General features: G+C 43.9%; 1 protein-coding gene across 1 annotated transcript in view; it reads left to right on the plus strand.

Moving 5' to 3' along the window:
- TBX15 (T-box 15) overlaps window positions 1–15,998 on the plus strand; it is a 38,942-nt gene that overhangs the window by 22,409 nt on the left and 535 nt on the right. The window contains exons 6-7 of the mRNA XM_010146359.1: window positions 859–956; window positions 15,672–15,996. Coding sequence (XP_010144661.1) covers window positions 859–956; window positions 15,672–15,996 — 423 coding nt within the window. The remainder of the gene's footprint in view (window positions 1–858; window positions 957–15,671; window positions 15,997–15,998) is intronic.

The raw sequence follows: 15,998 nt of genomic DNA on the forward strand, positions 1-15,998 counted from the left end.
TATAACCTACTGCTGGAAAAGAGGCAGAGGACGGCAAGGAATGGGAAATAAAGCAATGCATGGTTTCCACAGAGGAGGGCCTTTTCCGGAAAGAAACTCCAGGGTGTTGTCTTGTCAAGAACATGAGGTCTTCTCCTGATAATGCACTGAGCCTGTGGAGTTAGAGACTTTCAGCAGAGCTAGCATTCTATGGTGAAAGTAAGAACAAATCTGAGACCCTAGCCCTTCAAGAGGAAAAGTTCTCACTTGGTTTTTGGCTTTTTCTTTTTGATATTGTCTTTGTGGTGAGTTAGGGACCCAAAGCAGAGATGCCACTGATCTTCTATAAAAAGCCTCTTATGCATTTCTTAGTTGAAGCCCAAAACCAAGGAGATCCCTTTAGGATATCTTCCCATGACACTTCAGAACAGTGTCCGGAGCTATGAAGTGGCAGGGAAAGGCAATTCACACAATCTCCCTGATTTTGTAGGCTGAATCCTGGACCTCCCTCATTAGCATCACAGTTTGCATCCACAAAATGTGGAAGCTTGATCTATGATAAAGCATGCCTGGAGGAGCTGAAGGCCATGTGTCCCCCGCAAAGCAGACAGAAAATTTGGGATCCTTGTTGAAAAAGAAGGCGGCACTGAGAGACTGTTAGGAGCTTTTGAAATGCTGGGCTGGGGAAATTTCAGTTTACTCTGGCTGCCAGCACCTGTGCGGGAAGGCTTGCTTGAGGAATTCACAGATGCCAAGGTGACCTTTCAGTGGCCGCTGGCAGCCTTTCAAGTGAGGTCGGAGCCCTCTTTCCCCGGTTCCGATATCCTTGCCAGATGACTGACATTCTTCTTCTCTCTTTGTTTTATTTTCATTGCACAGGACGGGGCTGGAGGCCATTATGGAGACCTATGCCTTCTGGAGGCCACCCGTGCGTACTCTCACCTTTGAAGACTTCACTACCATGCAGAAACAGCAAGGTCAGTGTACAAGGGCATGCAAAGAGCTGTAGGAAGAGCAGAAGAGGGTGTAAGAGCATAAACGTGTTCTGTTGCGTGTCCAGCAGCTGGGATGGGGATGTCACATACTTTGTTGAGCTCTTGACTGCTGTGAAAGGATACAGAGCAGAGGGGATGGATGGAAACGGTGGATGGGCCATGCCTTATGAGGTGCAATGGAGCCACTTCATTTCCCTGATGTCTTCACCATAGAACTAGAGTCCTAGGAGTTAGAAGGAGGAGCAGGAAGGAGCACGTGGTTAGGCGAACCAGCCCAAGTGCATGACATGAGTGAAGAAAGCATGGAGACACTGAGGAAATGCTCCAGCATGTTGAACACATTGTTCTCCATTTACAGTTAACGTCTGCCATTTGTGTGGAAACCCGAGGGGAAGGGTTGTATATTGCCTGGAGGTTTTAGGAGACCAGAAATGTGCCTCCCCCTCACTGCCTTTCTTTGAAAACTCTGGGGCCTTGCTGGAGAGGCTTTCTGTTAGTATGAGTCCGGGAGGAATTATCGAGTAGGCCAAGTATTTTCCCCTTGTTCATGCTGTGTCTTTTCATAGCTTCTGCCCTTTACAGCTCTCGTTCGTTAAGTAGACCTTTCATCTCTAGTTTCAGGCTGTGTTACTATATTTTTTCTTGCAGGGATAGGACTTCCCCATTCACTTCATTGCAGCTATTTCTAGTTAAAAACACAGTGATCACTGGGAATAGAAGTATCAGGCCAATTTAGTACTTTTTTTACATGCACTACATACGACGATCCAAAACTGTGTTCAAATGTGACACCTCTGAGGTTAAGCAATCAAAACCAAATGCATGCCCTATGTAGCAGATTCTCCAATCTCTCACACTTGAGCTTGATATCACCCCAAAACTTCCCTGTAGACCTTCAATCCGTCTGGGGATAGTGTGGTCTCCTCCAGAGGGAGGGGAGCAACAGTGGCTGCCAGGGCTGATGCCCCCCTCATCACTGGGACAGAATCAGAAGAGGATCCAGTGCACGAATCTCTCCTGGCCATCAGTCTGCCACCCCAGTTCCCCATGCAACACTCCAGAGCCCAGGTCACTTGCTGAATCATTTTTCTGATGGCACAGCACCAGAGGAGAACAGAGCACTCTCCTGTTGGCCGTGTTAGACTCCCCAGCTCTTCTTAAACAGCACAGCATGGGGCAAGAGAGGTTTTGCACAAGCTCAGGGGCTTGTGTTGAGCCCTTGTGGTGGGGTGTGCGGTCATAGATGGGTTAAAGCAGGGATTCAGAAACGTTTTCATCACCCACCTAAATAGAAACATAACAGCCTCTCCTCCTGGTCACAGTTGCTGAAGCAGCCTCTCTCCTCTGTCTCACTCCCTATTCGGTCGGGCTCGCATGCCTCCCCTCCCATCGGTTATCAGATAACATCCTAGTGGCAAGTCCAGCTATTGCTTACGTGGTAAGGTAATATTAGGAAAGGAAAATATTTAATGTATTTTTAGCTTGTTTTAATATAGTTTGGCAGCTGAAAAACTAGGAAGCAAGCCAGTACCCTGTGATCAGCTGGCTCTGTGCAGACCACCACCACCCTATCACAGACCACTAGGTATAGGGTAGCCCTTAACTAAAAATGTGTCCACAGGTTGGTCTCAAAACTTAAAACTCACTACAAAACTGTGCTCTTGAGCTCTGCATTTAGCCATGTGGAACAACCTCAAGATAATAAATCAGAAATATTCCTTCCGTCATAGTGCTCACCTCTCCAGTAGCTGTTGGTTGCAACAAGCTGACCCCTGGTCTCAGCCATAGGTGCAAAGCCAAGGTACAAACACACTGTATTTTAATTCCTAGCTGCCAGGACAGCCCCCAAGGGCCAGCACAAGTATGCTGGTCTGGAGGTCTCAGAAATACTGGCAGGAAGAGCAAGAAATGCTGAGGTGGCTTTAAGCCACATATGATTCTTCCCTCCAAACCTAAGGTGACCAGAATATACAGTGCCCATACCTCTTCATGCCCTTGCTTTCAAGCACATGAACTGTGTGACAGGTGAATAAGTTACTAGTGTTCAACAGTTGACTTCAGCATAAGCTATTGCACTCCAGGTCTTTTGAGCCTTAGCCAGTCTTTCCACGTAAGTGACTTGCCTAGGACTCCCTTCTCCCACCTGAATCTTCAATGCTCTGAGCCGCGTGCTGTTATCTCATTCCCTTGCACATATATGAATTAGAAGTTTTCAGGGTATTATTTTAATAAACAGCACTTTAATTCTAGATCATGCTGTTGTCCCCAAAGTTGGGTGAATATGTGCCATTTCTGAATAAATATTTGAGGAATTCCAAGCCTCCATCTTATCCCCTGACAGTTAATTGAGAAACTGCGCTGGGACTACAGGAGACTATTTGGACTGGATGCATCCACAGCAGCTTAAAAGCAATGTATGCTTACCACAGAGAGAGAGGATGAGGGCAGCAAAAGTGGCCACATGCCTAGGAAGAAACAGCATTGATGAGGAGAGAGTTGTGGTTGTTCGTCCTGGAGAAGAGGGAAGAGTACATAATAGTACTGAAATAAGATGCTCTCTGTGGTGGATAGGGAAAAAGCAGTAGGCTCCAGTTATATGAAGTTCCTCTGTAGGAACTGTGGAATTCAGTCTTGATTTTCTAGAGACAAGTCCCCCTTCCTGCTTTCTGGGGCACAAGTTTGGGACTTCAGCAGCAAAAATATGGTGCTTCTGCTGCTTTCCAGCTAGATTTTTCTCTACTATGGATTGCTATGGATTCTTAGCTTTTCTTTTGTCACCTGGTAATTTTTTTCATTAAATTAAAGTATTATCTGCCTTTTCCAAACCAGTTTTGTCAAATAAATACCACTGCATAATATGGTTAGGTTAGAGATTTGACTGATAGAAATAACTGTATAGGTGTGATGGATTTTTGGAGATCATTTAACTTCTTGCCTGCTGTGCCAGCTTAGTTAACATTAGTACTAAGAGTAGTTGACTGATCCCAAAGCTGACATGATAACTGTGAATACACCATCCAGTGAGGACAGTATCAGTGTTGCCCTGCAGAGACAGGTTCCAGTACTAACTTGTCCGGAACTAAATGAAACAGCGCGGTTGCTAAAAGGTACGAATCTTATAAAGATTGCAAAGTAGTTAGTAATGATGAGGACAAAAGTATGAAGGGCAATAGAAATTCCTTGGTAACCTGATGCATTCAAACAAAATTTGGCTTTTAATTTAGCCAGATAAAATATCATGGGTCTACAAACAAAACATAGCACATACACATCCACTGAATGTGGCAGAAATTGTTGACACTGATGATAATTTGGAGGTCTCAGTGGATAAGCCACTGCACAGGCAAGGGACAGTGTATGTAATACTGCGATAAAAAGGGATGTGCAGTCTTTGGTGTAGAAAAAAAATAGTGGTAAGCAGTGGCGAGACAATTTCCTAGCTGCAAACTGACATTACAATAAGTAAAAATACACATAGTCTTCTATTGTATGTATTTTTCAAGGGTGGAAAGAGATTGAAGAGGATTCAGGGAAATAAAAAGTAGAATGATTTGTTGGATGGAGGAGAAGAATGAAAATTCAGTTTGCATAGTTAATCAAAAAGAAGGCCAAGTACTGCATCTTCAACAGCCTATGCTATCTCGTCGGGAGAAAAATATGTAGTAGCTTTGTGTCACCCATCCTTGAGAGACTCTTGTCACTGCACTTTTCATGTTTTTATGACACAGATGCGTGGAATGTGCTTCATTCAAGTGGCTGTGATTGTTCTACTCTAGATGAATGTTCATCCCTTTTTATGGGATGTTAAGAGATAAGAAGAATAGAAATTCACCCTCATCCACCTTCTTCATACGTGTAATTGTTTTACAGGTTTTTATGTGCTCTTCTGTGCTTCTCACAGTGAAAAGCACCAGTCATTTCAATTATCTTCAAGTGGGAAGATTTCCAGGTCCTTAACTGTTTCTTTAAAAACAAGTCTGCATAGAATATTCCAGATGCATCCACATGATACAATTATCTAAAGGTATTATAATTTTTTCCACATTATCCTTTCTGTTATTCAACGTATATCCTAGTGCTGTGCTCACTTGTTTGGCCCAAGCTGTATGTTGAACAAGGGCCACAGTGACACACTGATTCGATGCTCGATGCGCTGGATGCAGCTGTTTCATACAGGGATTAAATAACTTTCTAATCTACGCAATGATAGGTTTCAGCTGCCACACTAACTGCAGAGCCTGACATCATGACCAGTCACACAGATGGCTGGTGTGTCCGACTCTAGCGGCCCACAAGCTTTATTTGCATGTGTTGCCATTGGAGTAAAGCGCATCTGTAAGTTTCTGCAGGTCTATGACCTCAGCGGTCATCACATTGTTCTACCAAGGCAAAGAACATGCTGTTTCTGTCAGTGAAAAACTCACTGGCCTGAGAACAAAACCTCTCTTTTGGAGCATACAATTAAAAAATCATCGCAGCTTTACAAGTGCAAGCACCACATTTGACACAATCAGAGTGGATCTGCAGCCGCTCTGGAAAAAAAGAAAAAAAGACCCTCCTGAACAAAACCATTGCAAGAAATGCTCAGAAAATGGCTAACCAGGGGAGGCTGACCTTCTGGAGAATGATGTCACCCACTCTGCAGTCTATTTATTACTAGGGAAAAAGGGGGCTTTGGATTATTGAATACACATGGCAATGAGATGTGGGGAAAGCCAAGAATCTATTAAAGTCTTTAATTGGAATATATTTTCAAAATTTAGATTGAACCTCATCCAGATTCTCATTATGAAAAATACGTGGCTCAGTTTCTTGATTTTAATAGAGAACATTAGAAAAAAAAGGGGGGCGGGGCGGGACATGGAATAAGAGTTCCAGTAACTCTGGATTGTGTCACTTTCCAAGACTAAAAAGAGCCATTGCTGACTTCTATGCGATATACAGTTTCCCAGGGGATATTGTGAGGAGCAGACTGCTATCAGTGACCATAAGTTTTGCCTGGACATAAAGACTAGAAAGGCACTGTGACAATACTAGAATAGTGACCAGTATCTGCTCCTTCCTACAAAAGCTGATGACTTATGCAAGAAGTAAAATCAAAGGTACCCTGGCAGCTGGTAAAAAGAACTGCCCCCTAAGCAGAATTTCAGGACCAGTATGAGAGTCATGCGACGTGGTATATCAGCAGGTTTGCAGCACTTAAAATTTTACTTCAGTGTTAAGTTACTGTTTTGATGCATGTATACCAAATCCACAGCAGTCAAACATCTTAGTTTTGACTGGTGAGTTCTCAAGGCAGCTTTCCTTTCAAATGGGGTTTCTTTGCACGAATAATTGCCTTTGCTGAGGACTCTGCTAACTGCTTTCAGTAGATTAAACCCATTCTCCACCAACTCGAGCATCTGCACTGATCTTGGACTGAAGACCCAAGGTGGAGAGGCCATCTGTTAGAGAGACTGCAAAATTGTTGTTAAGGTTGTTGAGATTAGCATCAAGAGCTTGGAACTTGGGTACTGGAGGCAAAGACAGGTGTGCTTCTTGCTGGTAAGACAGCTGCTGCTATCTCTGGTATCAATAGGTATCTCAGCAGGTATGCTGCTATCTCTAGAGCATCATGCATGTACAAACTGGCGACCGAGCTCCTATTCTCTTGCTCTGAGAGGGAACGTCGTAACCCTGCAGTCTCGTGTTGACAAGGATATGAATAAACTACTCCCCCTCTGTGTGGAAGAGGTTCAGTCTTGTCATTTACTGCTGGAAAGGAATAATGTTTTCTTGCAGTAGCAACGAGTCCAGACAGACCTTAAAGCTTCATAATGTATCAGCAGATGTGAGACATACCCTGAGTTGAGGTGTTGCTGCTTTTCCAGCTTCCCTGTCTGTAAACATTACCCTTTTTTCGGGCAGGCGTTACCTCTGTCTTGCCAAAGTTTGTCTGAACTGCTTGTTACTAGTTTCTTCTTTGGTATAATACCCTTCTCTGTGACGGGGGTGGTGCTCAGAGAGCTGTCCTGATTGCACCCATCTGAAAACAACACCATGAATGCACAAATGTGTATTTATGTCAAGTGAAGACTGAGCCCTCCAAAACTTCATTTGAAGGCAACACAAGTGCCTTGAGGCAGAAAGAAGCAAATAACCGTTAAGATCCTTTGGGCTTTATCTGAGTTCCAAGATCCCCAGAATAGTGTTTCCCAAAAGAGTGGAACTTCTCCTGTCAAAGGAGGCCGAACAACCTACAAATACCTCTGCTTGGCCACTTGCCTCCCGTCAGCAGCCGTTGGTTCCCTCAGCATTGCCATCAGGATACTCTGGATGCTGCTTGCCTTTCAAAATCAATTGTGAACAGTCCAGTCTATTGGCAGAGGTCAGGTATCTGGATTTGATCTCAATTATCTTCTTGGTTCTTTTGACCTTGATGAGGAGATTGGAAACAGAGCAGTTGGTGCCAGAGTTATTGGGATCAAGTGCTGGTTTCTGCTGCATACTTTAAATGACTTGTAGGTTGCCTCATTTAAATGAAGCAACAGGGAACAAACCGTTCCAACTTCTTGGTTGAGCTGCAGACAGTTTTTGTTCAGAGAAGGGGCATTTCTGGTGCTTAAAGGTCTCATCTTACAGAGTGAAAAGCTAAAATACCCTCCCAGATGTGACATGAGGGGCTGAGAGTCAAAGTGTGCCGCTCCCTGATGACCTGGAGCACTCTGTTAATCCAGGGAGGTGTTTACCCGAAGGCTAATTACTGAAGCCTGAATTTGTTATCTCATGGGTGGTGATCTGATTTCAAGTGAATGCATGGAGGGGAGCAATGATACTTCGAAGGTTTGCACAAATTTCTCAGAGCAGCACATTATTTTGTTACAGGCAGAAAGTAGCATGTGCTTTGAGCTTGCCACAATACTGTGACATTTTTCATCCGTTCAGAAATTTTGAGCCACAGTGCCTCTGGGGTTTTGTAGTTGTTTATTGTATATTTTGTCTTCTAATGTGCTGGAGCTTCCAGGACCTGTGTTGGCCCAGCGCAGACTCCATCAAGATTAGCAGGAGAGGTTTTCAATTCAGTTTACTTCTGTGACCACCAAAGAAATCACCATGATTTCAGTTAATCTCAGCTGCAAAGTTGCAGCTGATTTTGTTGTGACTTTCTGGGGTACCTTTTGTAATATGACCCCGTTCTCAATGTCCGTGCCTGGCTGATGGTAAATGTGAAGGACAGTGCATAATTATCACTGATGAGCAATTTTCTCTGCTAAAGTGGGATGCGTACCATCCTCCAAGCCTGAGTTGGTTTGATTGGTCTGTACTTGAAGAAGGGAAATGAGACGTTTTTGTAGGAGCTGATGTACAGTTCACAAAAGTGTTGTGTACGTTGTCTTACAACTGTCCGCATGCAAAACAGAAAGTCACGACCAAGAGGCCTCCTCCGGAGTCAGCATGGAGCTGGCGCAAGAATGCTGTGTGTTTATATGAGAAGAGACACCCTTGTACTAAAGACAGTCTGGGGGGAATTGGGAAGAGGATATTGTCTCTTACTTTTGGGAAAGCTCTCTTGGTGCTCTGGATGTAGAAGGCAATGGAAATCACATGTCTTGAATTGTAATTTTTGTCCACATTAGAAAAAGGGCTTGTTTTTTACTATTAGATCTTGAAAATATTTATCTTGCAGGATGTCTGAGGCAAGTTTTATCTCTAACTTTCTGACTGCTTTGTTTGTGTTGCAGAAATCAATAAGGGCTAAAGGAAAGTAAAGTGTTATTCTGAGTTGTTCTGGATTTAACATTGATTCCAGGGATTCTCGTCATTTGAGTCAAACTTATAAAAAAGGTCCTTCTCTATAATTTACTAACCTTAAATAAAATTTCCTTTCTTTCCTCACTGTATGTACTGGCATACAGTACATACTTTCCCCCTTAAATCTATTGCTATAACCATCTTTTTGTGCTCTCTGAGCTGTAACTCAAAGAACTATAAAGCACTCTTTATGTTTCCCTTACCAACCTGGCAACCCAACATGCAGTAGATTTCGGGTCTCATTTGGGCCTTTTAAAAATTTTACCAGCGGATTCATAATTTGATAATTGGCCAAGGCCTCTAGAGAGAAAACAGGCGGCTGCACTCCAGGAAGACAAAAACGCCTCTCATTCCCATGGAAATGGGAAGTTTTCATTCCTAAGAAAGAGGAAAGAACAAAGAGAGTCTAGCATGTCAGAGACCAGGTGACCCTGACTTTGCTTGGTGAAAGGATGAGGAAGAGGCATAAAAACTGTTTAGTTTTCCAAGGTGGTGAAGAGGGAACTCAGGGGGTAGTGATGTCACAAGAAGGATGTAATGAAGAATCTTTCAGTCCTTCTGAAGGTTTTAGGCTTGAGTTTTGGAAAGCTAGGAACTGACCTTGGGCTGTCAGTTATACTTGCAAAGCAAAAGTTGTCATGATATGTGAGAGCAAGAGTGAAACCTGATTTTGCAGCATTTAGATGCCTGGAGATGCAAGTAGGCGTTGAGCAGGATTGAGGTATTTGCTGCTTGAAGCAGAAATGAATCCAGGTTGGTGCCAGGCCTAGGTCTTAAAGGACATGGGATCAGATGATCGCAGTGGTACCCTCTGGCCTCATAATCTATCAGTCAGATCACCTGGCAATTTGCACAAACCCTTCCTCATTACCGTCTCAGATTTCCATCTTTGGACAAGTACTTAATTTTTGTTCTGCAACCAAAGGTGCAGTATCTTGGAAGAGAGGGACTAAGTGTCACAAGCCATACAGAGGGTGCATGCACATACGAGTGCACAGAATGGGAACAGGATTTTACCCTTCTGTTCAAATTTGGTTTCCTGTGTGCATGCCATCACATTTTTTTACTGTTGTGTTCAAGGATAGAACATTGCAAAAAAACTGGAAAGAATTGATCTCTCCCATGCTTTAGAAAGTCCCTTACTTTTGTGCACACGTGTGTAGCGTCTTCACAAAAATTGGATCTTTCAGGTACAACTTTTTTTTTTTTGGTCTGCATGGACAGGTCTCTCTGTCTATGTTCCACGCTATGTCCAGACACATGCCAGCTCCTGGTCAGCCCCATCTGGAAAGCTGCAGAGATGCATTAGCGTGGCTCTGTGCCCAAGTGAGTATGAGCTGCCTCTCAGCAGGGCTTATTTGCTCAAATTAAGTGCCAGGAGGAGAGCCATGAGCCAAAAAAATGACTAGTGGTCACAGCCCCTCTTTTCTGCACCCTCGGGGGCTCAGACATGTGCCTATCAGACAGTGGATGTGCCAGTGTGTCTGGTATGTGTCAGAATAGGGGCTGTGGCTCCTCCAGCAGACTGATCAGTGAGCTTGTGCACCTATCACTCCCAAGTACCTGGCCTTTGGGCTAGCTCCTGCTCACGTCTGAAGGTGGGAGAAGATGAGCTGACGCTGTGGGCCGGACAGTGTCCTGTTGGGCTGAGCACAGTCTTCAGGCCATAGGCTTGCCATGCTGAACCTGCAGCTCATATCTGTGACCACAATAAGCTAAACTAGCTTCTAGGTGGAAGCAGGCTGAGCTGTTTAAGAAGGATTTGCACTCAAAGAATACTAACTTTGACAGACGTATCAAAGGGTAGAATCCTAGGACAAGTCACCTTGCAGTTCCCATTGTTGTTAGAAAGTCAAGGCACAAGCTCTGAGGACCCTCAGCCACATCTGTTCTTAATGAGACCGTGAATACCAGGTTATCACTGTCTGAGCCCAGCCGTGCTGAGAGCTGCAGGCTGCTGGTGTGGTCAGATAATGGCAGTGATCAAGTTGCCCAAACTACTCTAAAGCTCTTGCCCATCTGATGAAATTCTGCCATTGCACAGTGCATGGCACTGTTGTTCAGGTATCTTGTGCTGACTGCAGCTTCAGCTTCTGCTTGCTCTCCTCCTCTGCACTAAGCAAGGTCTTCAAGGACTGAGAGGTTTGTATGGAGGCACTGCAGGTGATGGTAGCAACCGATGCCTGGAAACATTAGCAAGAAAAAATACGCTGCACTGGAGTCCAAAGAGTGATTTATGTACATCTTTCGTTTAAAGGAGGTTGGGATAAATTGTGGGTCAACTGACTAGTGTGGTTTTATTCGTAAGAGAGATCCCAGAAAATTTTCCATGCACAATTGCTTCAGACTCCCTTGGCACTGGTGCTCTTCCCGCTTGCCTCCCTGTTGCCAGAAAGCTTCCTCAGCTAACGCTGGCTGCTGGCAGCTGTGTTTTCCATCTACACCACAGTGTTAGAAGTTCTCTACGTGACCTGCCCTGTGCGGAAGAGGTCCCCTTTGCCTTTCAGACACCCTGTCATGCTGAATGTTTCAAGAACACTCCAGCCCTTCATTTTAATCATACCTGTGGACTGGATATGTTTGGGCTTGCAGTTTACCCTGAAGTTGTCCTTAACACAAGCTCAGTCTAGGTAAAAGCAAAAGCAAGTGTCTATCTGGAACATATAGAGACAGCACTGTTACCAAGGCTTGGAAGGACATGGGCGACAGGAGGGGAAGGTTGGTTCATAATATACTTGAGATGTAATTTTAATGGTAGTTCTGATTTGTACCCGGATGAGAAGCTGTAGTTTATTCCCTAATCCTTGTGGGCAGGTATTTGACACTGGCACATAGCCAGCATTTCTACATACTGTCACCATGTAGAGGGAATGCTGGCTTGAGGAAGAAGGTTTGCCATTACATCCCAAAGCCCTCTTCACAGGGCTTTCTTGTCTTTCACTATGATTTCATTCTTCTTTTTCCCACTTTCTCTCCCTACCAAAGATTTCTTACTTCTCCATCCAGTTTGCAAGCTTTGACCTTTCTTGCACTAGCTCATTCTCCACTGGCCCCCCTATGGAAATGCTCCTGTCCCTTTAATAAGATCAATTTAGTTATCCGTTGTATGCCCAGAGAGAGAGCAGCCTCATTCAGGGTGGCACCTGTGCTTGGCTAAGCCCTGGACATAATGACAGGACACTGAGAGGACAGACACTTTCATCTGCCATAAGGGCAGGGTTCAGATACAAAGGAAAGGGGCTTTGAAGTTAGGGACATTCAATTTTATACAAATGTGGTTTTCCAACCGCACAGACTGATTTTTGCAGAGCCAGAAATTATCTTCTGAAGACTGGACACAATAGGATTTAATCACTTTGGAATCATGGTAAGTGTGGAGGTGAGAGATACCATGACATTACTCATAAATGCCATTGGTGTTGGCAACTATTTCCAGGGAGAACAGTGGGTAGAAGAAAAGGAACAGAGGGGAATTATTGAGGGATTCATCTTGTTCTTGCTTAAATGTGGTTTCAGTTGACTTAAACCAGACCTAAACACAGCCTTGTGTATCAGTTTAACTAGTTTGGTTTGTATCCATGCCTTCCATTAAAACAACATATGCATCTGCGTATCTGAGACTGTAGCACGGTGTGGATGTACTTGCTGGCTTGCTGCCATCCCTAGGGTACTTGGCTGACTTTGTAACCACTACAGTCCAAGTTAGAGCTTCACAAAAGTCCAGGTTGCCTTTGGCCCGTACTTAGTGCTGCCAGCAAAGATAGATAAGAAACATTATTCAGAGCAAGTGGAGCTGCTTGCCTTCTGAAGAGAGTGAGCTGAGATGGGCCTTGCTTTGTCTTGTTTCCTGTCCCACTTAGAGGTGTAAAGATTATGCTGCATATGATCAGGAATTTCAGGCTTCTGGGTTATGCGGTGTTACAGCAGAAGCATGGTGTGTTCTGTGCTTGTGATTGGCCTCAGCAGCAAAGCATTCTCAAAGAAGAGTCGGCAGGTATGGTGTTTGCTCGTGTTGATAGAGCTCTCACCTCCTCATCGTTTTAAAGTTACAGAGAAAATAAATATTTTTTGCTTTGTTTCCTAATTGCTGTGTTGTCACCTCAGGGTTTTTCTGTTGGCCTGCAAATAGGGATAATTCATAGCAGAATCGCTCCAGTCCCTCTTTGGGGGTAACCTGAAATGTGCATTTCTCAGTTTTGGAACTATTAAGCAACCCTCACAACTGCTAATCAGAGACCTCTATTTTTACTCTGTGGAGCAAAAGCCTCAGTTATGGGTAGGACTTCATCATAACTCCTTAGCAGATATTTAAAGCTTAATGCCCGAGGTAATTGTTGTGTGTGCTCTTATCCTGCACAGTTTTTTAAGGTTAACTATAGGTTAAAGGATGATGGAAATGAAGACATTGCAGTAAATAATTTATTCTACATATTTAATTTCAAGCAGGTCATTAAATACTCATACACATGTACATATGGATTTTACTTATTCTCCAGACACTGTCAGCAAGTAAGTTACCGTCTGAAGTTTGTTCATGAAATATGTGGTATAAAGAATCAAGTGAAGGATTACTGTGGGTTAATTACATCTCACTTTGTGCTGTATTTGTTTTGTGATTCTGTGACCTCTGTGGTTTGGCCTTTGATAGCTAAGTGATGATATATGAACTCAGCTGTCTGCCTGTCCTCTCACCCAGAGGTGACCCTCTTCAGCGCAGAGCTAAGAGGAAAATGTATGTCTGTAGTTGTGTACCTTGGTTCAATCTCACCTTTATCATCAATTTCAACTTAAATAGAGTTTGCAAGGAAAGCACTTGTGCAAAGGCAGACGCTTCCTTCTGCTGACCCTGCTGCAGTGTTGACAATCTGTAAGAGAGGGACAGGCTGGAGGCGGTACTATCTTAATTTTCCACAACAAAAGGAGCCAGAGATTGTCTGTCAGAGACTTTAAATGAACCAGGGAAGTGTACCGATTAAAAGAAATGCTAAACTAGAAATTCACACAAAAAGTCTGTGAATTCTGGAGCTAAAATACACTAGCAGGTTTGAGTATTTCTGTGTTGTCAAGGGAATATAGAGTCCACAGTGCTGTTGGAAACTTCGAATTTTCTTGTTCATTTTAATGGAAAATTGATGCAATGCTTCTCTTTTATGCTTCCGAAGAATGAATGACAAAGGGAGTCAGTGGCTTAGCAAGAAGCATTCCCCCCCATGGCTGGTAATGGGAATGACTGCTTTGACTTAGCAAGACAGAAACATGCATTTTCTTGACGCTGCCTGGATCAATGGCAGCCCCTCCAGGCTGTGGTTACCGAAGGCTGTTTTTCTTCTTTTTTCTGGGTCTTGTTTAAAAAAATTGTTTAAATTACAAAATCCAAATATTATTAATGTCTTGAAGTTACACCTTCACTCTAATGCCCCCTTCACCTGCCCCCTAGATGTATTAGAGTATTATTTACATCCTCACCATCATGTACTGACACAGAACCTGCCTTTCTTGTGCATCTCTTAACAATTAGCATCACGTCTTTTCTTTTCAGCAACCAGCACTGCATTCAGTTCCTCCCCCATTTTGAAGCAGACCTAGACTGATCTCAAAATTCTGTGGTTTTTTATCCACAAGGCAGCATAAGAGAAAGCTGTCTCTTACTCTTGATCCTCAGTGTGCAATCTCTGCCTTGGTTAAAGTTCAGCTGCCCACTCTTACGCCTTCTTTTCCAGTCCCTTTGCCTCTCACCTGTCATCTTCTAGGTTGCCCAAAATGCTGCCTCACCAATTGACTTCCTAGTTCCTCTGGTTCTACTTACCTCCCGGTCAAACCTCTTCACCAGCACCTCTGCTCCTTTTACAAGAGCATTCCGTGTTAGTTTCCCTAATGCAGAAATTGGACCTCATGCAGAGAGAATCATTCAAATGAATCATTCGAATGAAAATAAAAAGTTTCACACCAGAAAACAGCATTCCCTTAAGCACAGAACTGATTTTCCTGGTTGACCACAGAAGCTTCCTCTAACTCAGAATCTTGCCAATAAATATTCTCTTCTCAAGCTCAAAATTGTGCCATCAACTTCTTCATATGACTTAGTTTCGGTTTATTACTGTTCTTGGTAGTATTACTCAGCATTGATTTCCCAGGTCAGAATACGCGAGCATCCCTGCTGCGCAAAATAATCCATTTTATCATTCATAGCATAAATATCGTATAACACATTGATACTACTGACATGCATATCTATCAATATTTTGTTAACGCCAGAGATACAACATATGGAAACCCTTTTAAAGTTAAAGCACATGATTGAAAATCCTGACACATTCCCTTTCTCCGCTCTCTGGAATAGGCTATAGCTTGAAACCGTGACCCTTCATTTCAGCGTTACTTCTGAACCAAATCAGTACTGCTGCACCATGAGCTATCTGAAAAAAACTTTTGAACGGTGCAGAAGACCAAGATGCTTTCAGCCACTTCCTGTGACAGGCCCCCCGGCCAGATGACAAAGCATGTTTGCATCAGGGCCATACAGCTCACTGACTGACGGTCTTCCTGCAGACCAGGAAGGACTAGATAAACACACCTGGAAATGGCAGATCTCTTGACTGATAGAGTGATGCTTCCTTGCAGCTTTTCCCACTGCCTTGGACTGCTCTGTGGCAGTCTTGCTTCTCTCTCCTATTTTGAAAGGGAAAAAAAACTCTGCTGAAAAACAAAGTCATAACAAAAAAGAGGCAGGAAGACAAGGGATGCTTTTAATAAAGTGAGGGCCCTTGCCAAGAAAGGCTGAGTTTTCCAGTGGCTATTTTACCACCCTTGTTTCTTTATTAAACTAAGCTGCTTTTTAATGAGACCGTCTTGTTTAGTGATGTGATCCTGGGCTCTGAATATTCTCCCATGTGTTTTGTTTTGCAGGAGGCAGCACAGGCACTTCCCCAACCACCTCCAGTACAGGGACCCCGTCGCCCTCTGCTTCCTCTCACCTTCTTTCTCCATCCTGCTCCCCTCCAGCCTTTCATCTGGCCCCCAACACTTTCAACGTTGGCTGCCGGGAGAGTCAGCTTTGCAACCTCAACCTCTCTGATTATCCCTCATGCGCCAGAAGCAACATGGCCGCCTTGCAGAGCTACCCAGGGCTGAGCGACGGTGGCTACAACAGGCTGCAGAGTGGCACTACTTCTGTCTCGCAGCCCTCTGAAACCTTTATGCCTCAGAGGACTCCATCTTTGATCTCAGGAATGC

Source organism: Buceros rhinoceros, unplaced genomic scaffold (genome assembly GCF_000710305.1).
Source record: "Buceros rhinoceros silvestris isolate BGI_N320 unplaced genomic scaffold, ASM71030v1 scaffold202, whole genome shotgun sequence".
NCBI lineage: Eukaryota > Metazoa > Chordata > Aves > Bucerotiformes > Bucerotidae > Buceros > Buceros rhinoceros.